This window comes from Trichosurus vulpecula, chromosome 8 (assembly GCF_011100635.1).
Source record: "Trichosurus vulpecula isolate mTriVul1 chromosome 8, mTriVul1.pri, whole genome shotgun sequence".
NCBI lineage: Eukaryota > Metazoa > Chordata > Mammalia > Diprotodontia > Phalangeridae > Trichosurus > Trichosurus vulpecula.
Window position 1 is genome coordinate 49,829,316 of NC_050580.1, and position 22,695 is coordinate 49,852,010.

The 22,695-nt window shown below is 42.2% G+C and overlaps 1 protein-coding gene across 1 annotated transcript in view; it reads left to right on the forward strand.

Annotated features, from left to right (window-relative positions):
- Positions 1-2,491, forward strand: part of LOXL1 (lysyl oxidase like 1) — a 47,989-nt gene extending 45,498 nt beyond the window's left edge. The window contains exon 7 of the mRNA XM_036734234.1: positions 2,181-2,491. Within this exon, the coding sequence (XP_036590129.1) occupies positions 2,181-2,187 (7 nt within the window). The 3' untranslated portion in view covers positions 2,188-2,491. The remainder of the gene's footprint in view (positions 1-2,180) is intronic.
- Positions 2,492-22,695: the final 20,204 nt, after the last annotated feature.

A 22,695-nucleotide genomic window follows, 5' to 3' on the forward strand; every position in this document is an offset into this window, starting at 1 on the left:
TGTTTGGAAAGGGCTGCATAGTTCAATGAAACAAGTCTATTAATATTTCTCTGGGACTCCAACCACACTCTAGAGGAGCCAGGACAAACAGGAATCTAGGAATGAAGTTTTCCCAGAAAGGCCATGAGACGCCTGTTGGTTTTGACAACATTTTTTGAAAAAGAGAGACACTTTTTTAATGGACTTTAAAGAAAGAAGGCAGAAAAAAGAATTTCCAGACAGTCACAGTTATGGTCAGGGAAGGAAAAGTGATCCAGGGTGGAGATGAATGTTGTTTGGTTGGTTTTGTGGGAATCTTTCAATGAAACCTCTAATGGACAGAGAGCTTATTCCAAGAACCTCTCTGATCTCGTCCTGAGATAGTCTCAAGCTGATCCAGGGGAACAGTCCGAGTTGGTCTGGAGTTATTATCTGAACCGATTCTGAGGTGTTCTCTGAGCTTTAAAAAGTAGGCAGAATAAATGTCATGATGTTCATTTGACAAGTGTGGGAAGGGGGGGGAGGCCATGGCTCCATCACCACAACCTCCAGTTCCCTCTGCCTCCACAGACCTCTGTGTCACCCAGAGATGCTCAGGCTTAACTTGGAAGGATGAAAAGTGAGGGATATGACTTGATACATTGCCCCAGGATCAACCTGTGGATCCAGCAAGGAAACTAAGTAATTTGCCCAAAGGTGCACATTGAATTAATAGTTAATCTAGGACTAGGACCTGGCTCTTCAGACTCCCTATTCCAGTTTTCTGCCCATGATGCCATAAAGCAAGGTCTATCACGAGAAAAGAATTGTTCTAGACATTTCCCTACAATGATTTGATATTTTGAAAGGCCTTTGTTGGTACAATTTAAAACGAAGAATATCACAACCTTCTCCATGCTTTAATAGAGAAGAGGTAGCTGCACCCCGCTCCCAACCAGAGTGGCCTTCATAAGTGGTCACAGCACTGCTCCTCCCTCAAAAAAAGCCCATCACCCTTGGTGGCTAACATTGTTATGATGAGTCTTTCTACACTTACTATTGGTCATTGGATGATAGACTCACAGTCCTTCACCAGACCCATACCTGAAGCCTCCAAATCATGGAGTCATACATAGGGCACTAGACTTGGAGTCAGGAGGGCCTGGGTTCAAACCCCACCTCAGACATTTACTAGCTGGGTGACCTTGGACAAATCACTTAACCTGTCTGAGGGTCCTGTTTCCTCATCAGCAAAATCAACAGACTCACTGAATCCATTTCAGTGCCAAATCTATGATCTAATCATAGTAATCATGAGAATATGTCATATGCTGGCATAATCTTAAAAAAACCAGGAACAGATTCATGCCAAAGTGTGGCATTGCAGGAGGACCTTAACGTAAGCAGGAGCTTCTCTCTTTAGCTAAATCTTTCCTTGGTCTGTAAACCCCAAATATTAGACAGTTAGGTGATACAGTGGGATCTGGAGTCAGAAAGACCTGAGTTCAAATTCTGCCTCAGATATTTACTAACTGTGTAACCCTGGACAAGGCACTCAGTGTCTGCCTGCCTCAGTTTCCTTCTCTATAAAAATGGGAATGATAATAACACCTACCTATATGGTTGTAAGAATAAAATGAGACAGTGTTTGTAAAGTGCTTTTAAAACTAAAAACTCTATATAAATGTTAACTATTATTATTATTAATACTACCCAAGGCCAGACTGATATGAAGGGTGGGGTGGACAAGGGAGAGGTCTTGAAGGAAGTGGGATTTGAGCTCCAGACTGGGAGAGGAGGAGGAGAGAGACTTCTAGGCAAGAGAATTCTGTGAATAAACATTTGGAAAGGAAGGAAGCATGGTCAATATGGGGGATGGGGAAAATATGTATGAAGGAAGGATAAGCTGAGGACTTCTTGGAGAGGGCCTTGAATGCCAGACTAAGAAGTTTATATTATCCATGGTGGGAAGCTATTGAAACCCTTTTTTTAAAAAAAAGCTAAATTCCAAGGTAGAATTATGTATAATGATTAGTGAATGCATCCAGACATTCCTGGCCCTAGAGTTGGGAAGTGAGGTGGAGAGGGGAACAGGACAGTTCCTCACCCTCTAGGGAGGGCCATATTGCAGCTGGAGGGTGGAGGAAGCCAAACAAAATGAGGGGAAGTGGTAGAAATTTATCCCATGACTGCTGATTGATATATTTGCCTTTTTCTCTTAGATCTTGACCTGCTCAGGATTCATTGATATCGCCCCACCCAAACATGGTCTGGCTCTTTCTGGGCCCCATGAGCCCAGCCCAAACTCCTCATAGGCCCTGTGGATGCTGGACAGGAAGGAAGGGGAACCTGGCATCATGGAACAAACTGGATGACCCAAGAGACTCTAGGTCTTATTTTCATACTTAACTTCCCCAAAAAACTTTGTTGTGTTGGTTGTTGGGGTTTTTAAATTTTTTTTTTATTATTTTGGCCACAATGCTGAGTGAAGATTGCTGATGATTTAAATTGAATAAAACAAGATTTTCTACTCTGTTGCTCTCCATGTAATCTGGCTAGGACAGGACTCTGGGCAAATATCCAGGAGGCTAGCCTACTATAACAAGTGTCTAGTGCTCAAACCACTGTTCCTCACAGGATTTAGAGCCACAAGGAGACCCCTTCATCACAGAAAAAGAAACTGAGTCCAAAAGAGAATGAATGATTTGCCTAAGGCCACATAGGTGAAGCAGGGATTTACACGCAGCTACTCTACTCTAAATCAGGGTTTTTTCCACTTTCTACTCCTTTTTCGTCAACTAGAAAGGCTCACAAATGGTAGCACCCACCCCCAACCCCATCAGGATCACAAAGGAAATAACTGGCAGTCATCTAGGACAATCCCAGCATAGATTCTCAACACTGACATTGCTCAGGTCTCCATTCCAAGGAGCGAGGAATGCTTCTTATCGAGAGGTTCAGATTCTTCCTGAAACATTATCCCTCATTCTGGGAAAAAAAAATCCTGGCTCCACTGCTTACTAGCTGTGTGACTTTGGCTAAATTGCTTAAACTCTGTGAGCCCATCTGTAAAATGAAAATGCTAATACTCATATTACCTATCTGGCAGGATTGTAGTGAAGAAAGCATTTGTTAACCTTAGAACATCACAGAAAACTAAATTATTATTAATATCTAAAGTAGCCACTTATCTATGATAAAAGAATCAGAGGTTTGATCCAACCTCCTCATTTTGCAGGTGACAAAATGGAGACATTCATCTGTCTCAGAAGCTTTGTATGGAATGCAGCTAAAAACTGAAGCGGTAGCTAGGAATAGGGAGAGAGCATAAGTCACTTAGCCGGACTCACACAGCAAATAGTAGAGTCAGGACTGAAATTTAGGCTTCTGACTCCAAATCAAGTACTTGTTCTACTATACAATGCTGGAAATGACTTCTTGCAGAATCAATCTATGTGCTTGGAAAGGAACATTAATGATTATAGTTCGGTGCCAAAGCCAAAATATGCCATGACCTCAATCCAGTTCTCTGCTCCAAGCAAAGAGAGTTGGCTGGGAATGTAAACCAGGAGGCAAAGTTTGCATTAGAGAGGGACAAGAGAAAGAAAGAATTCAATTCAATAAAATTTATTTAACCAGTAGGGGCACTGTTGACCAGTTGCCTGAGCCTGTTCAGAAATAAGGACCAGGTACTCTCAAAGTTATGCACTCGGGAGTACCATTGTTCTTTCTGTCTCGCGAAGAGCTGGCTACCCCTCTCCTTTTATACTCCTCTGTGGCTGTTAACACTCATATCATTAGTCCACAGGTGAACAAGTGAATGGCTCTCACTAGATTCCTGGTTTTTGGTGTCCCCATCCATTAGGAAGACTCTGCCCCTTGTCCAATCCTTGCTGCATTTCAATGGAAATTTTCCACAAAATTACAGCATACTGAGTAGAGTTCTTAATCAAACTAGCAGAAAAGAATTAAATTAGCATATCAAGTACTCACCATGGACCCAGCCCTTACATTCCCCCTTAAACTAGGCAGCCCTTTTCCTCTGCAGCAAAGCCAGAACTCAGGAGTTTAAAGAAATATAGTTCAGGTGCTGAGGGTTGAACCATTTCCACATTTCACCTCTATGAAGAGGAATAGATGGTAACGACTGACTAGGTCTTGTGGGAAGACTGGGTGCTGGCAGTTCTGGCTGGATCTAGAATGATTCTCCCTTATTCTTCACTATTGGTTCCTTACTCTTGCTGCTCCAGCCCCTCATCACTTGGCTCTTATGATGCCTTCCCCTCCTCACTCAGCTCCATATCCATTTCTCATTTGTCCACTTGGATTAGCTCATTCCCTCATGTAATTCACTATTCGAGTCTCATCTCAAGAGAGAGGCTGAAAGGCAAAAAGTTGACTGGCCACACACCATACCATCATTTTTGTCTCTCCATCCTTTTTACTTATCCAAAGTCCAATCCATCTTTCCTGGCACTTCCATTCCCTAGAGCACCAATTCTCCCAGATGAGAAGGATAGGACACATGGGCACCTTGTATCTCAGCCCCCAAGTTGACTAAGGACCTACACCATCTTAGCTGTGGTAAAAGATACAATGGTAGTTTAGCTGGTGATGGATATGAAAGGGCTTGAAAGGTTTGAAGTAAAGTGCAGAACTGACATCCTAATAAAGGCCCCTGAGTCTCTGGCCAGAGCCCATAGGCTGGCTGACTAGATGTCATGTGGGGCTAATGTTGCTCATCACCAGGTATGATCTTAGGTGCTGAACTTTCCAGCCACATCAATTCTTAAAGACCATCCCCCCAAGTTAAAGATGAATTTTGGTCGACATCAGTGTCAGAAGTATCCACATGGATCAAATAATACAACTTCAGAGGACTAAAGTCTCTTATAAAGGTTATCGTATTACTAACCTGAGAAGGCTTAGGAATCGATGGCAATGAACATTTCTAAGGAGGGGGAAGATATCATCCATGACATCCCCAATAGGGGCACATCATATTTCATGCCTTTGTTAGCTACCTTATATATCCCCAGCCAGTGAAACTTCTCTGATAAGAAGCTGAGAATGTTGTCTGGAGCCCAGACCCAGGAGGCAGCTCCTGCTGAGAGTGGAGTTAATCCCCCTTCCAAAGAATCCCAGTCTTAAGCAGCAGAGCCTGAGAAACACAGGTCATGGAAGGCAATGCCAGGGGGGGCCTGGGTGACAGTATGATTGGAATGTAGTCCCCAAGCCAGCCTGTCAGTCAGCACATTCCACCTGGACTTAACTCTTTCAGGTGACACAGGGTAACAAACAGCAGCTGCAGCCCTAGCCCTCCCTGGACAGAACAGATTCTGTTGAGAGATCCTAGTACAAGGGATTGGAATTTATTGTGCATGCATCTACTTCCAAGACTTTCTACAAAGCACAAAAAGAGACTGAAGAAGTGTCCGGAAGCAGGGAGACTCCTCATTCTCAGCTCCTCAAACCCACCTTATACCCATTTCATGCACCAATCAACATGCCATGAGGGCCTTTGAACCACTATCTTTGACTCTTTGTCCTTTCAGGAGCCTATAGGACCAGGAAGAGGAGCAAGAGAGTTAGACAGGAGGAATGAGAGGGTGAAGAAAGAGCCCAAATACCTTAAAAGGTATAATGTTAGGGCTGGAAGAAACCCTAGTTCATAGAATTAAAGAATTTTGAGTTTGAAGAAACTTTAGAGATCATTTGATCTAATACCCTCATTAATTTTTTCAAATAAGTTTTATTCATGCCTTTTTAATATAACAATCATCCCCAGAAAATATATGACTACCACCAAATGAGCCCTTCCTCATAACAAGGAAAAACAAGCAAAATCAACAGGCCTAGTGACTGCCTTTAGGTATATACCATTCTACACCCATATTCCCCCACCTCTCAATTGGAAGGAAGCCTCTCATTTGACAGAGAAAGAAGCAGAGGCCCTGAGAGGGAAGAAAATTATCTAAGGCTGCACAAAGATCCAGAACTAATCTCTTGCCTCCAAGTGTAAGACTCTTTTCATTACATCATGTTGCATCCATATGGGGGGAGGGAACAAGGAGAAAATGACTTTTCAACTGGGATATGGGAGACAAGCCATACAAGGGGAGACATACAGGTGTGTCCTAAGGGTTTGAGCTGCCAAGCGAATGAAGAGAGGTTTCCATCAGTCTCGCTAGGGGTGGGAGAGTTTGGAAATCTTCTTCTCTGGAAAGTAGCTTCTCAAATAGAGGTTCTCCAGAATAAGGACTGGGCATGGAGGTCTAGGATGGCCACGAATGGCTCTCTCCCATTGAACTACAAAATTAGAGGATTTCCTGATTTCTCACCTTCTACCATTTGCCTAACCCTATGCAATCTAGAATTCTACTTCTTCTCCCTTACTACCTAGCTAGGGCACCAGCAAACCACCTTCCTGTAATTCAACCAACATAAGAACTCAGTTATAAAGCCTTACTAAGCAACCAAAGGGGAAATGCAGGGCTTTCTACCTATTACTACTTTAGTGTGACTTTGAGAAAAAATATTTGACCTCTCTAGGCCTCCATTCCCTCATACATAAAATAAGAACATTGGATTGGTGACATCAAATGTCTCTTCTCAAAATCCATGACCTGAGAGGCAGAGCCAACATGGCAGCTGGAAAGCAGGACTTAGGTGAGCTCCCCCCACCTGGTCCCTCCAAAAACCTATAAAAAATGACTGTGAACAAATTCTAGAGCTGCAGAACCCACAAAATAGCAGAGGGAAGCAGGGCTCAAGCCCAGGAGAGCCTGGATGGTCACGGGGTAAGATCTATCCCACGGAGCTGGGAGCGGAGAGGAACAGAGCCCAGTGTGGACCGGGTCTGGACTAACCAGATCAGGAGCCGGGTGAACCCTAGTGCCCTAGCACCCTGAATCAGTAAGCTGTGGCAGTTACCAAAGAAAACAGAGAAGGTTAGTGGGAAAAGCTGCGAAGACAGAGTGAAAGGAGTTCGAGGCTCGGCCACCACCCCAGGGGTGGCGGGGGTGTTGCAGCTACAGAACTACAGCTGCAATTGCTTCTGGCCCAGGCCCACCTGGTGGGAGGAATTAAGTGGCGGATCAGAGCAGGAGTACAGAGCCTGCTTAAGATCTGAGTCCTGTCAGGGTTGGTGGTTCTTGGGGGAGGTGGAGTGCTGGTGTGGCAGAGCTGGCTGTATAGAAATAGCTCTGAAAACTACAGCACATCCCCTCAAGCTTGGAACAAAGTATTCTCTACAAGCAGTCATACCCCGACGAAAAACTCAAGGGTCAAGTAGTTGGCTGGGAACACGGCCAGGCAGTGAAAATGGACTCAGATTCAGGCTCAGACTTTGGAATCATTCTTTAGGGACAAAGAAGACTAAAACATACATCCAGAAGAAGTCAACAAAGTCAAAGAGCCTACATCAAAAGCCTCCAAGAAAAAGATGAACTGGTCTCAGGTCATGGAAGAGCTCAAAAAGGATTTGGAAAAGCAAGTTAGAGAAGTAGAGGAAAAATTGGGGAGAGAACTGAGAATGATGCGAGAAAACTATGAAAAACGAGTCAATGACTTGCTAAAGGAGACCCAAAAAATTACAGAAGAAAACAGCACCTTAAAAATAGACTAACTCAAATGGCAAAAGAGCTCCAAAAAGCCAATGAGAAGAAGAATACCCTGAAAGGCAGAATTAGCCAAATGGAAAAGGAGGTCCAAAAGACCATTGAAGAAAATACTACTTTAAAAATTAGATTGGAGCAAGTGGAAGCTAGTGACTTTATGAGAAATCAAGATATTATAAAACAGAACCAAAGGAATGAAAAAGTGGAAGACAATGTGAAATATCTCATTGGAAAAACCACTGACCTGGAAAATAGATCTAGGAGAGATAATTTAAAAATTATTGGACTACCTGAAAGCTATGATCAAAAAAGAGCCTAGAAATTATCAAGGAGAACTGCCCTGATATTCTAGAGCCAGAGGGTAAAATAGAAATTGAAAGAATCCACAGACTGCCTCCTGAAAAAGGTCCCAAAAAGAAAACTCCTAGGAATATTGTTACCAAATTCCAGAGCTCCCAGATCAAGGAGAAAATACTGCAGGCAGCCAGAAAAAAAAACAATTTGAGTATTATGGAAACATAATCAAAATAACACAAGATCTAGTAGCTTCTACATTAAAGGATGGAAGGGCTTGGAATATGATATTCCGGAGGTCAATGGAACTAGGATTAAAACCAAGAATCATTTACCCAGCAAAACTGAGTATCATGCTCCAAGGCAAAATATGGATTTTCAAGAAAATAGAGGACTTTCAAGCTTTCTCAGTGAAAGAACACAGATGAATAGAAAATATGACTTTCAAACACAAGAATCAAGAGAAGCATGAAAAGGTAAATAAGAAAGAGAAATCACAAGGGACTTACTAAAGTTGAACTGTTTTGTTTACATTCCTACATGGAAAGATGATGTGTATGATTCATGAGACCTCAGTATTAGGGTCACTGAATGGAATATACATATATATGTATACATACATACATATATATATATATATATATATATAGACAGAGGGCACAGGGTGCGTTGAATATGAAGGGATGACATCTAAAAAAATAGAATCAAATTAAGAGATAAGAGAGGAATATATTGAGAGAGGGAGATAGGGAGAGATAGAATGGGGTAAATTATCTCACATAAAAGTAGCAAGGAAAAGTGGTTCTGTTGGAAGGGAAGAGGGGGCAGGTGAGGGGGAATGAGTGAATCTTGCTCTCATTGGATTTGACCCGAGGAGGGAATACCATACATACTCAGTTGGGTATCTTACCCCACAGGAAAGAAGGAGAAAGGTGATAAAAAGGGGGGATGATAGAAGGGAGGGCAGATAGGGGGAGGAGGTAATCAAAAGCAAACACTTTTGAAAAGGGACAGGGTCAAGGGAGAAAATTGCATAAAGAGGGATAGGATAGGAAGGAGCAAAATATAGTTAGTCTTTCACAACATGAGTATTGTGGAAGGGTTTTGCATAATGATACACATGTGGCCTATGTTGAATTGCTTGCCTTCTTAGGGGAGGGAATCAGGGAGAGAATTTGGAATGCAAAGTTTAAAAAGCAGATGTTCAAAAACGAAGTTTTTGCATACAACTAGGAAATAAGATATACAGGCAATGGGGCATAAGAATCTATCTTGCCCTACAAGAAAGTAAGGGAAAAGGGGATGGGGGGGGAGTGGGTGACAGAAGGGAGGGTTGACTGGGGAACAGGGCAATCAGAATATATGCCACCTTGGAGTGGGGGAGGGCAGAAATGGGGAGAAAATTTGCAATTCAAAGTCTTGTGAAAATTAATGCTGAAAACTAAATATATTAAATAAAATTTTTTTGGGGGTGGAGCCAAGATGGCGGCTGGTAAGCACGGACTAGAGTGAGCTCCGTACCCGAGTCCCTCCAAAAACCTATAAAAATGGCTCTGAACCAATTCTAGAACGGCAGAACCCACAGAACAGCAGAGGGAAGCAGGGCTCCAGCCCAGGACAGCCCGGATAGTCTCTGGGTGAGCTCTATTCCACACGGAGCTGGGAGCTGGGAACGGAGTGGAGCAGAGCCCAGCCTGAGCGGCGTGGACGATCCAGTCCAGAAGCCGGGCGGAGGGGGCCCTAGCGCCCTGAATACGTGAGCAGTTACCAGACCCCTCGACCCACAAACACCAAAGACTGCGGAGAAGGTTAGTGGGAAAAGCTGCGGGAGTGGAAGGAGTTCGCGGTTCGGCTTCCAGCCCCGGGGGCAGCGGAGGTGGGGCAGCTACAGCTGTTGTTACTTCCGGCTCCAGGCCCACCTGGTGGGGGGAATTAAGTGGCGGACTACAGCAGGGGTGCACAGCCTGCCGAAGATCTGAGCCCAGTCTGGACTGGGGGTCCTTGGGGAAGGAGGAGTGCGGCTCTGACAGAGCTGGCACCTCCCCCCCAAACGTAGAACATAGAACTCTGTAATCTACAAGCAGTCATACCCCACTGAAAAACTCAAGGGTCAAGTTAGTTGGTTGGGAATATGGCCAGGACGCGAAAACGCGCCCAGATTCAGTCTCAGACTTTGGATTCTTTCTTTGGTGACAAAGAAGACCAAAACATACAGCCTAAAGAAGACAACAAAGTCATAGAGCCTACAACCAAAGCCTCCAAGAAAAACATGAACTGGCCCCAGACCATAGAAGAACTCAAAAAGGATTTGGAAAAGCAAGTTAGAGAAGTAGAGGAAAAATTGGGAAGAGAAATAAGAAGGATGCGAGAAAACCATGAAAAACAAGTCAATGACTTGCTAAAGGAGACCCAAAAAAATACTGAAAAATACACTGAAGAAAACAACACCTTACAAAATAGACTAACTCAAATGGCAAAAGAGCTCCAAAAAGCCAATGAGGAGAAGAATTCCTTGAAAGGCAGAATTAGCCAAATGGAAAAGGAGGTCCAAAAGACCACTGAAGAAAATACTACTTTAAAAATTAGATTGGAGCAAGTGGAAGCTAGTGACTTTGTGAGAAATCAGGATATTATAAAACAGAACCAGAGGAATGAAAAAATGGAAGACAATGTGAAATATCTCCTTGGAAAAACCACTGACCTGGAAAATAGATCCAGGAGAGATAATTTAAAAATTATTGGACTACCTAAAAAACCATGATCAAAAAAAGAGCCTAGATACCATCTTTCAGGAAATTATCAAGGAGAACTGCCCTGATATTCTAGAGCCACAGGGCAAAATAGAAATTGAAAGAATCCATCGATCGCCTCCGCAAATAGATCCCAAAAAGAAATCTCCTAGGAATATTGTTGCCAAATTCCAGAGCTCCCAGATCAAGGAGAAAATACTGCAAGCAGCCAGAAAGAAACAATTTGAATATTGTGGAAACCCAATCAGAATAACCCAAGATCTGGCAGCTTCTACATTAAGAGATCGAAGGGCTTGGAATGCGATATTCCAGAGGTCAATGGAGCTAGGATTAAAACCTAGAATCACCTACCCAGCAAAACTAAGTATCATGTTCCAAGGCAAAATATGGACTTTCAATAAAATGGAGGACTTTCAAGCTTTCTCAGTGAAAAGACCAGAACTGAATAGAAAATTTGACTTTCAAACACAAGAATCAAGAGAAGCATGAAAAGGTAATCAAGAAACGGAAATTGCAAGGGACTTACTAAAGTTGAACTGTTTTGTTTACATTCCTACATGGAAGGATGATGAGTATGATTCATGAGACCTCAGTATTAGGGTAGTTGAAGGGAATATGCATATACATATATGCATATATATATGTTTATGTATATATATAAGTGAATGTGTATGTATGCATGTATCTATGTGTATATGTATGTATGTGTATGTATGTGTATATATATATATGTAAAAGAGAGAGAGCAGACACAGGGTGAGTTGAGGATGAAGGGAAGATAGCTAAAAGAAATAAAATGAAATTAAGGGATGAGAGAGTAACTTACTGAGAGAGGGAGATAGGGAGAGATAGAATGGGGTGGATTATCTCCCATAAAGGTGGCAAGAGGAAGCAGTTCTAGGAGAGGAGGGGAGTGGGCAGGTGAGGGGGGAATGAGTGAACCTTGCTCTCATCAGATTTGGCCTGAGGGGGAATACCATACATACTCAGTTGGGTATCTTACCCCACAGGAAAGAAGAGGGAGGAAGATAAAAAAAAAATAAAAGGCAGGGGGATGATGGAGTGGAGGGCAGATGGGGGTGGAGGTAATCAAAACAAACACTTTGGAAAGGGGACAGGGTCAAGGAAGAAAATTCAATAAAGCGGGATGGGTTGGGAAGGAGCAAAATGTAGTTAGCCTTTCACAACATGAATATTGTGGAAGGGTTATACATAATAATACAGGTGTGGCCTAGGTTGAATTGCTCAACTTCTTAGGGAGGGTGGGTGGGAAGGGAAGAGGGAAGGGAATTTGGAACTCAAAGTTTTAAAATCAGATGTTCAAAAACAAAAAAACTTTTTGAATGCAACTAAAAAATAAGATACACAGGCAATGGGGCGTAGAAATTTATCTTGCCCTACAAGAAAGGAAGGGAAAAGGGGATGAGAGGGGAGGGGGGTGACAGAGGGGAGGGCTGACTGGGGAACAGGGCAACCAGAATATACGCCATCTTGGAGTGGGGGGGGAGGGCAGAAATGGGGAGAAAATTTGTAATCCAAACTGTTGTGAAAATCAATGCTGAAAACCAAATATGTTAAATAAATAAATTGCAAGAGGAAAAAAAAAAAAAAGGACTGGCCAAAGAAGGGAGTATGAAATGTCACTGGGATGGTGAATGACACCACAGGCCCTTTCCAGGAGCAATGGTAGTGTTCAGAGAAAGAAGTAGAAAGGGAGATAATGGGTACAAGATATGAGAATATGGTAAGACAGATGGCAAGATTCCTGGATAGGCCCAAGTTTCTCGGAGAATAGGTAGGATGAAGGACTGTGATGGAGGAAAGGAAATAGTCTTGGAAGTCACCGAAAAGTTCTACAATAAAATACTTATGGGCAAAAGAATCTGAGGGGCAAAGAATTAAAGGGAGTTAAAAGAGTTAGAAGAGGAAGAAGAATTTAAATAATATAGTTTTTCTTTTTCTTTTTAAAATTTTATTTTTGCTTTCAGTTCCAAATTCTCTTCTTTACTTAGACAGATAGATAGATAGATAGATAGATAGATAGATAGATAGATGTAGTCACGTGAAACGTATTTCCATGTTTGCCATGTTCAAAAAAAAGCAAGAAAAATAAAGGAGAAATATGCTTTAATCAAAAAAAAAAAATAAATTTTTTTTAAATAATCTATGACCTGTCTACCTCCTCACCCAAAATTGGTGTAAGTAAAACAAGGACTGAAGAGACCTGAGATCCAGTGGGGAAAATAAGAAGAAAAAATCAGATAGCTGATTCTTAAAGCTTTTAAATACACAAAGAGCCATGGAGAATCTAGCTCTAAGCTCTAGGCCTTAGGCCTTGCTGAACTGTGGTGGATCTGGAGTCATGAAGACCTATGTTCAAATCCTATCCTAGACACTTACTAGCTGTGGAACCTTAGGCATAACTGGCTTAATCTCTTCCAGCCTCCATTTCCTAATCTGTAAAATGGGGATAATAGTAGCACCTACTTGGAAGGGTTGTCATGGGGATCAGCTGAGATCATATTGTAAATCCTTAGCTGGAAAAGGATATTGGGGGGTCCTCTAATCCAACCCCCTTTACTGGACAAATAAAGGAAACCAAGGCTCAGAGAGGTATTGTGACTGATGTGACTTTCATAGGGTCATGTATAATTGGCAATGTAAAGACTAAAACCCTGTGACTCCAAACTCAGTTCTCTTTCCAACGCATCATGCCCTTATCTAGATTTTCCTCGGCCTGGCTTGACTCATTTTCTTTAGATCTGAAGCACTTGGCATTCCTATAGCACACATTCCCTCTCCTAAAAATACCCCTTCCTCCCGTGATGATTTGAATTTCACCTGCGTGGGAATTTTGAATCGATCTCCCTTTCAGCCAATAATGAAGTTGGCCCATTGCTGCTAGGATTTGAGTTCTCTATCCATGTTGCTAGTCTCATGAGATGATGAGAACCAGCCGAGGATAAATGGGCTGAGGTGAGGGCCCAAGGGATGAAAAGTGGTAGTTTTGTGGAAAGAAACATAATGGCTCGGACCTGGACATGGCATCTGGAACTCCAGCTTCCCATCTGGCCCTCACTGATAGTTGCAGGAGGGAAGCAAGAAGAGGCTTTAGGGGTCAGGCCTGAAGAGTTAGCGCCCTCACTAGCTTGTGCACTGAGATCAAAGAGTATGTCAGTAGGCAAGAGTGTCTTCAGATTCTAAGTCTCAACACTGTGCCGTGAGTCAAAACTGACTGTATCCTTCTGCTGTGTTGAAGACATAGAGAAATTAAATGGGAAATGGATAACTGGTTTTCTAAAGGCATAAGAGATAACAGCTATTTGTTAATAGGTCCAGAAAACATTTATTTTCTGACTCAATTCCTTATTATTTGTCTTGCTCTATTGTTTTAATTAAATGTGTTTTGCTTTTAATGGATGTGTTGTTTGGCATTGCCTGGCATAAAGATTTATTGGTGGGGATTTGAACCAAGCTTTTAAATTAATTAGTGACTACAACATTCCCTCTGAACCTAGGCATAGCTTGGAGTCGTGCTGAATTTTTATAGACTTGCAGTGTTTGGATCTAGAAAAGACCTTAGAGTTCTTTTGAAAATTACTTATTGCTCTTTTGTGGTGGCAAAGAAATGGAAACCAAAGGGCTGCCCATCAACTGGGGAATGGCTGAACAAGTTGTGGTATATGATCGTGATGGAATACTATTGTGCTATAAGAAACGATAAACAGGATGCTTTCAGAAAAACCTGGGAAGACTTACATGAACTGAGGCGAAGTGAAATGGAACATTGTATACAACAGCAACAATGCTGTATGATGATCAACTGTGAATGGCTTAGCTATTTTCAGCAGTACAATGGTTCGAGACAATTCCAGAAAACTCATGATGAAAGATATTATCCACCTTTAGAGAAAGAATTAATGGAGACTGAATGCAGGGCAACACATACTTTTTTTAAACTTTATTTTTCTTGGGGGTTTTTTGGTCTTTTTTCTTTTGCAACATGGCTAATACGGAAATATGTTTGCATGATTTCACATGTATAAATCAATATCGAATTGCTTGCTTTGTCAAAGAGGGGGAAGGAAAGGGAGGGAGAGAATTTGGAATTTCAACTTTTCAAAAGTTGTTAAAAATTTTTACATGTAATTGAGAAAAAATATATATAGAGAAAAATGAAATCATTTGTTCTTATCTGTTGGCCACTTACCTGCTGGGGGGTGACGACCACTGAGTCTTACATATTTGTGTTAATTCCCTATATATTTTTGGTATCAGATTTTTTTCAGATGTATTTGACATTTCATCCATTTCTACAAAGAAAACTCATCAGTATGGGCAAATAACCAAGAACTCAATTTAATACAGTTCAACAAGATGTGTTAAATGCCTACTAAGTGCATGTGCATAGGCAAAGCTTAAGCTACTACTATACTTTGGGGATACAATGATGAAAAACAGCACAGTTCTTGTCTTCAAAGAACTTACCTATTAGTGGGAGGGAGGGGGGAGGTGGATACAAGATGAACACAAATAAGTGTAATGAAAGATAGATTTGATAGAGGCAAGGGATAGTTGCAGACAAGGTGGAATTTTTGCTCTCTTTCAACGTGGGAGAGTCTATTCCAGTAACATTTGTCTCTTTGCTGTTCTTCACAAAATGGACCATCTCCAGCCTCTGGGCATTTACATTGGCTGTGTCCCATGCCTGGAATTCTCTCCCTCCTCATCCCTGGCTCCTGGCTACCCTGGCTTCCTTCAAGTCCCAGATAAAATCCCACCTTTTATAAGAAGTCTTTCCCAATACTCCTTAATGACAGGGCCTTCATTCTGCTGATTATTTCTAGTTTATCCTGCCTATATTTTGTTTGTGTGTTATCTCCTCCACTAGACTATGAGCTCCCTAAGGGCAGGCGGGGACTGTCTTTTGCCTTTCTTTGTATCCTTAGTGCTTGGCACAGTGCCTAGCACATAGAAGGCACTTAATAAATTCTGGTTGACTGACTAGGACTGACTACTCTGAGGGCCCTAGGAACTCTCACCTCCAGCCCTTCCCTACCTCTCACTGCATCTTCCTATATTTTACTCCTCTATGTTCTGCTAAAAGTTCCAAGGAGGGGGACCGAAGTACCAGTGGGGGCTGCTGGAGCCAGCTTACACTGGACAGCTGATTGTTAAAATTTTAAGTGTGAGCACTTACACCTCGGGAATCAGCCAATGCTACAAACTGGGGGTTGATTTGTTGTTTAGTTGATCATTTAGACTTAAGGAAGGGATAGAAAAAATAAGATAAGAGTAGGTTGTGTGAGTTGTTCAGTCATTTCAATTATATCCAACCATTCATGACACTATTTGGGATTTTCTTGGCAAAGATACTGGAGTGGTTTGCCATTTTTTTCTCCAGTTCATTTTGCAGATGAGGAAACTGAGGCAAACAGGGTGAAGTGAATTGCCCAAATCACAAAGCTAGTAAGTATCTGAGGCCAGATTTGAACTCAGGTCCTCCTGACTCCAGGGCTGGCACTGTCCACTGCATCACCTACCTGGTTGTTAAACATTCACCAGCATACCCCAACTGATACCAGAGTATCCCCAAATTCTCTTTATCCAATATGCCAAATTCATATGTTATCCATCCAATAAATTTCAACAGCCTTGGCCTCTGGCTCTTGGCCAGAGCTATTGCCCTTACCAGGCATTCTTCCTACATTTAGAATGAACGGGAAATCCTGATCAGCTCTAGGCACAACATTTTAGGAAAAACATTGACAATCTGGAGTACTTCCAGAGCAGGGCAAGCTGGGTGATGAGAGGCCTAAAGACCTGCCCTAGGAGGAGCTGGTGAAGGATGGATGCTTATCCAAGAGAAAACTTAGGGGAGAAATGGAAGTATGTAAAGGGCCATCATGTCTAAGAAGAAGTAAACTTGCTTTTCCTAGCCCTGGAAAGAAGAACCAGATACAGGCAGGTGGGAGTGGCAAGAGGAAAATACAGAATTGATGGAGGAAATAACATTTCAAGAAGGGCGATCCCACCAAAGATAGTATTAGTGGAGTCCTTTAAGCATGAGTTAAATCATCATTTTTCAGTATATGGTAGAAGGGCTCCCCATCTAGGTACAGGTTACAGTAGATGGCCTCTGAAACCCATTTCTGTTCTGGGATTCTGAGATTCTATGGTCTTTGGAGTTCAGCTAGGAGGGAGGGGGAAAGGAGGATGAAAAATTGGAAGGGGGTCACTGGTGTTTGGATTGGCTTGAAATAATGGTGGAGCAAAGCAAGAGTGGGGAAGGGAAGGGGGTGCATGATGAGAAACAAAAGAGAACTTCGACTTAGCCCAGAAATAAACCAGGCCGAACTCAGGCCTCTGGGTTCTGCTCATCAGATGCTCCCAACTCCAGATGCATTCCTGCCAGAATTCCCATTTGAAAAGTTCACTGCACTTCTGTAAGACCTCATTAACCCAGCAGAGGCTACCCTTAGGAGCCCCAGTGAACTCAGTCTGGGCCACAGCCTTCCTGGTGCTCCTTCTATGAAGGCAAAGCCCTCTTAAGTAGAGATATTTGCCAGGAAAATTGCCTTCCAGAGAAATAATAATGTAAACACAACCACCAGAGGAATGTCAGGCCGAAGCAAGAGAACAAATTGTTTTTTGAATATTTGTTCATATGAAGTATTCCTATACAGAGAAATCACAAATGCTTCTTATGTATTCATTAGGGCTGCCTCTGGGTGGGGTGGGGGCTTCACTTCCAACTTGGCAATAATTTGTTCCAGTTAGTCAGAATAACTCTATGTACTTGAAGGTTATTTTTTAAATGCATGAAATTTTTTTTCAGGCTTGTCACTAGTTCAAAATCCAAATTAGTGAGATTGGCCTAGAAGTCACCTCCCCTCCCTGCTTGGGCTATGTGTGATGAAACACTTTCCCCCACTGTCCTCTCCGCTCCACTCCCCAGATGAATGTGTCTCAAGTCTGGCCAGTTTTACAAACACCAGTTTTCAGTGGGTAGGGCCCAGAATAATACTGGTTCAGACAATTTGGGATTAGTATATTGGAGGAACAGGAAGTATGACTATAAAGAAGCAGGAGCCCCCAGATTAGATCAACACCCCCAAATGGGAAAGATTAAGATTTTGTGTCTAGAGCCCAGCAAAGTTGGCTGTTCAAGCAATCATGGAAAGCAGGGTGGAGGAGGAAGAGAAGGGTTCTTCCAAAGGCTTCACAGTGTCTGAGAGACCCCTACAGCCCCACTCTATCTCTGCCTCTGTCCTGGCTTGACTTAAGCTGTGGTAGCAGCTACTGTCAGCAAACGGTCCATAATAGCTTTCTGTCCCATCGTAGTCTCCCTCCCTCCCTCCCTCTCTCTATCTCTCCTCTCTCTCTCTGTCTCTCTATCTCTGTCTCTCTCTGTCTCTCTGTCTCTGTCTCTCTCTCTCTGTCTCTGTCTCTCTCTCTCTCTCTCTCTCTGTCTCTCTCTCTCTCTCTCTCTCTCTGTCTCTCTCTCTCTCTCTCCTCGAAGCTAGATGGAAAGGTCAGGCTACCATTCCTTCCCAAAGGTGAAATGTATGCAAAGGAGAAAGGGCCTCAGTTTTCTCTGCGACAGCCCTCAGAAGCCCTCTGGTTCCCACAGAGATATAACGCATTGTATGCCCCGCACCATTCCTCCACTCTCCACTGAAAATTTTACAGACCCTACAACATTCATGAAGCACAAATGAATACCTGTAAATAGGCATCATAAGCATCTTTATGACCATCAACATTCAATCCTTCCAAGACGGTTATTGCATTGTCACAGGCAATCATCTTACCTATTTACAATCCATTTTAATAGAACATCCAATAATGTTATAATGCAAAATGTCGCTTAACAGGCTACTTCAGTGATTAGGCAGATGTCCAAATTACATGCAGGACATATCACAGGTATACATAAACATGGGATATATATATATATATATATATATATATATATATATATACATGCAAGGAAGCATAAAAAAACAAAATTGCATAGCTAATAGGAAGCATTGTGAACAGTTAATAGAAACACACCTAATAGGGCTACATAGTAATAACAGATGCATACCATTAGCATATATGCAAATAAATAGAAACAATAGAGTAGAAAAAGTGGAAAACATGCAATGAAAATTGACGCGCACCAACTACCAATAGGAAAACATGGTCTAAGACTACCAAGAATTTGAGAAACCATGAGCTCCATCGGGATAAAGACTGAATATCTAAAACTTGGTTATCTCCCTGAATTCCCAGAGCATAGTGGGTAGATAATGTTTTTTGAATTGAGTTGATTTGAAACAATGTTATAAACAAACTTGAGCCTATACAAAAATGTTGTATACTTCTAAGTTATTTGATTCAGTGAAGTTATCAAGCCAGTATCCTTTGGATCCCCAGCATGAGATACTACAGGTATACATACATGTGTGCATTCATACATACTATAGACATGTATCATATAGATATATGCCCTGGTACATGTATTATAAATGTGCATATATATACATATACATATATGTGTGTGTGTGTACATGTATATATAAAATGAACTTCAGGAGGTCATAGGCTCCCTTTCATTTTGAGGTCTTCAAGGAAATTGGGGAAACCCCATGCCCCCCCCCCAGTGTGCTATAGAAGGAACTATTATTTAGGTTTGGGTTGGATTAGATGATGTCTGGTGGCCTTCCAAGTCTTAGATTTGGTGATTTTGTTGAAGGGTTAGGGTGTTGTTAGGAGAGGGAAGGGGGGGAAGAAGAAAGGAATAAATTTCAAAAGGGCCATGAAAAGACAGACAGAATCAACTAGGAAAAATAAAGGTACGATCATGTAGCAAAAACAATTCAGTTGACATTTCATAATAGGACATTGTAGTGAACAAAAACAAAGGGCCTCAGCCTTCCCCCAAAATGCTTCTCCACTGCTCAAGACCCTTTTTTGAACATCTAGGACTTATGGAAGGCCTCTTAACTCCAGGTCGTGACCATTGTGCATTGGTTCTCACGTCCTCCCTTTAGGTGGGAGACCCTGCTAATCCATCAGCTCTAAGTCAAGCATATTGTAAAGGTGATATTCTTCATTACAAACACCTCATTTTAGTGTTTCTTCACTGTTCGTAATTTGGCTCCAGCCAAACTTTCCAGATCGTCCATATCACTCCCATTCACCTGTTCTGCATACCAGATAAACTGTCTGCTTGTTCTCCCTAATTCATCATCCCATCTGCCACTTCCATGCCTCTGCTGATTGGACAAACTTGAACAGCATCCCCTTTATACCTTTTCGAGGCTCAGCTCAAGTGCTACCTCCTACAAGAAGATCAATCAATTCTCAAACATCTATTAAATGCCAGGCATTGTGCTAAGATCTAGGGATATAAAGAAAGGCAAAAAACATGGATCCTGTCCTCAAGAAGTTCACATTCTAATGGAGACAACATATAAACAACTCTCTGTGTGTGTGTGTGTGTGTGTGTGTGTGTGTATTCCAGAAAGAAGGCACTAACAGCATGCATATGGGGGAAGGGAGAGAACGGGGATTGTTGGTCTTGTAGGAGGTGGGATTTAATTTGAGCTTGTTCTCTCCCTCCTCAAGTTATCCCATATAAATTTCTCTTTCTGTACATGTTGTGTCATCATAGAATGTAAGCCCCTTGAGGGCAGATTTTTTAAAAAAAATTTTGTCTTTGTATTTCCATCATCTGGTACAGTGTTTTGCACCTAGTAGATACAAGTTGAACTGAAATTCACAATTAGCAGGAGCAGACCAGGAACTGTCAGGTATGATTCAGGGTCAAGAGAAGCCTATTCTAACAAAGGAACACAAGTGGATAGGGAGTGAGGAGGATTGAATTTGCTGGTAGACCCCAAGATACTTACCACCTGAGTGATGGGGATGCATTCTCCTACCCTATCCTATCCTATCTCCTATCTGCAGGTGTGGAGGTTGTGGGACCATAGCCAGACCTGGCTGCCAGGTCTAAGAGCCTACACTTGAAATGGCAGGTGCCCTTCATGCGTTTACTTTCCATGTTTTTAGGGGGTGCTACAAATTAGGGAGGGAATGGCTGTGGGCATTACAGTGAGCTTAGTGAGATAAGAAAAAATGAAGGACAGAAGTTAGAGCTCACATAAAATGTCTTGTTCTGGCTAAATAGATCATTTTAATTCTTATTTTAACATCCCACAGTGGGCAGCAGGTGACTGAGACAAAGATAAGTCAATAAACATTTAATAAGCACTGAATATGTGCTTTGCATTGGGGATACAAAAAAGGGCATGAGAAAGTCCCTGCCTTCAAAGACCTCACAATTTAATAGGAGAGACAACACACAAAGAGGTGTGGTGAGGCTGGGGGAGGTTACTAGGAGTGGGGCTTGATGAAGTCCTACAAAATACTCTGAGGTGACAGTGTCAGAATTGGTTTCATCTTACAGAATGGTGAGATCCTGGAGATCATGAAGTCCAGGAAAGGAGCTGGGTGGGAAATGAGGAGGGGGATTCCCCAGGTGCCATCCTGATGGTTGGCAGAAGATGGAGTACCAGAGATACCTGTCCAGGGTGCAGCTCATATACTGTTTACCCGCTGGGCTGGAGCTGGTACGACAAGGAGAAATCAAATCTTTGCTGGAAGGAATGACATGAACTGTGGAAACAGAGCACCATAAGAAAAAAGATCTATTGAGTGCCCTAATCAGAGGTAGTGTGAGACAAAAGGAATGTGAATCTGGAAAATTTCCTCAAGAACAAGTCTTGACTATAACAGAAAATCTAGCACAGGAGAGAAAATGCGTCAACTTGAGTAAGGCGTCTACAAAAACCATGATGGTGTCTTATTGAGGGCAGCATGACAGTACATAGAGTGCTATATTTGGAATAAGGAAGACGAGTTCAAATACCAGATCCAATACTTGGATGTGTGTCCGGGGGCAAGACTTTGAACCTATCTGAGCCTCAAACTACAAAATAAGGTAACCACACCCAAAGTACTTGTCTTACAACATTCCTTTGAAACAAAGGACAATATAGATTTCCATGATTATTATTTGGGATGAAATCCAGTATTGGCACTGCTTAGGGACACAGGGGAGGTAGACGCACACTGCCAGAATCCTGCAGGGAAGCTCGTGAAGGCTACCCTCCATACAACCAGACTATGTAGCCAATGTCATGCCATCATCATAGCCACTCAAAAGTCTCAGTCAGCCATGTTTAAGATTTTGAATAAGACTCCATGGCTCACAGCTGGACTATTTATCAGGGCAGACACCAGAGCAGTATCTGTTGGGCCTTCTTGCCAGGAGGGAGGCAGCAACTTGATCGGAGTTGTTGAAGTTAATCAAAGGCTGATACTCCCTTGGATGTGGACATTGTGCCTATTCGGAAGGCAAAGAATTGAACTTAAATATGGGTGTTCCACTGCTCGGTGAACTCTAGTGAATCTGGTTGAGGTTTAGTGTCCGTCTATAAAAGGGCACTCAAAGTTTTAAAAACAAATGCTAAAAACTGTTTTTACATGCTACTGGGAAATAATACATACAGGTAATGGGATATAGAAATCTATCTTTCCCTACAAGAAAGGGGGAAGAGGATAAGGAGGGGTGGGGTGATAGAAGGGAGGGCAAGAGTGGGAGAAGGGGTAATCAGAATGCACACCATCTTGGGGTAGGGGAGGGGAGATATGGGGAGAAAATTTGGAACTCAAAATCTTGTGGAAATGAATGCTGAAAACTAAAAATAAATTAATTAATTTTTAAAAACACTATATCTGGAAATTGAGGGGATGCCCATCAATTGGGGAATGGCTGAACAAGTTGTGGTATATGAATGTAATGGAATACTATAAGAAGTGATGAACATGAAGACTTCAGAAAAACCTGGAAAGACTTATATGAACTGATGCTGAATGAAGTGAGCAGAACCAGGAGAACATTGTACACAGTAACAGCCACAGTGCGCGATTACTGATTGTGATAGACTTAGCCCTTTTCAGCAATGCAAGCACCTAAAATAATTCTAAATGACTCTTGATGGAAAATGCCATCCACCTCC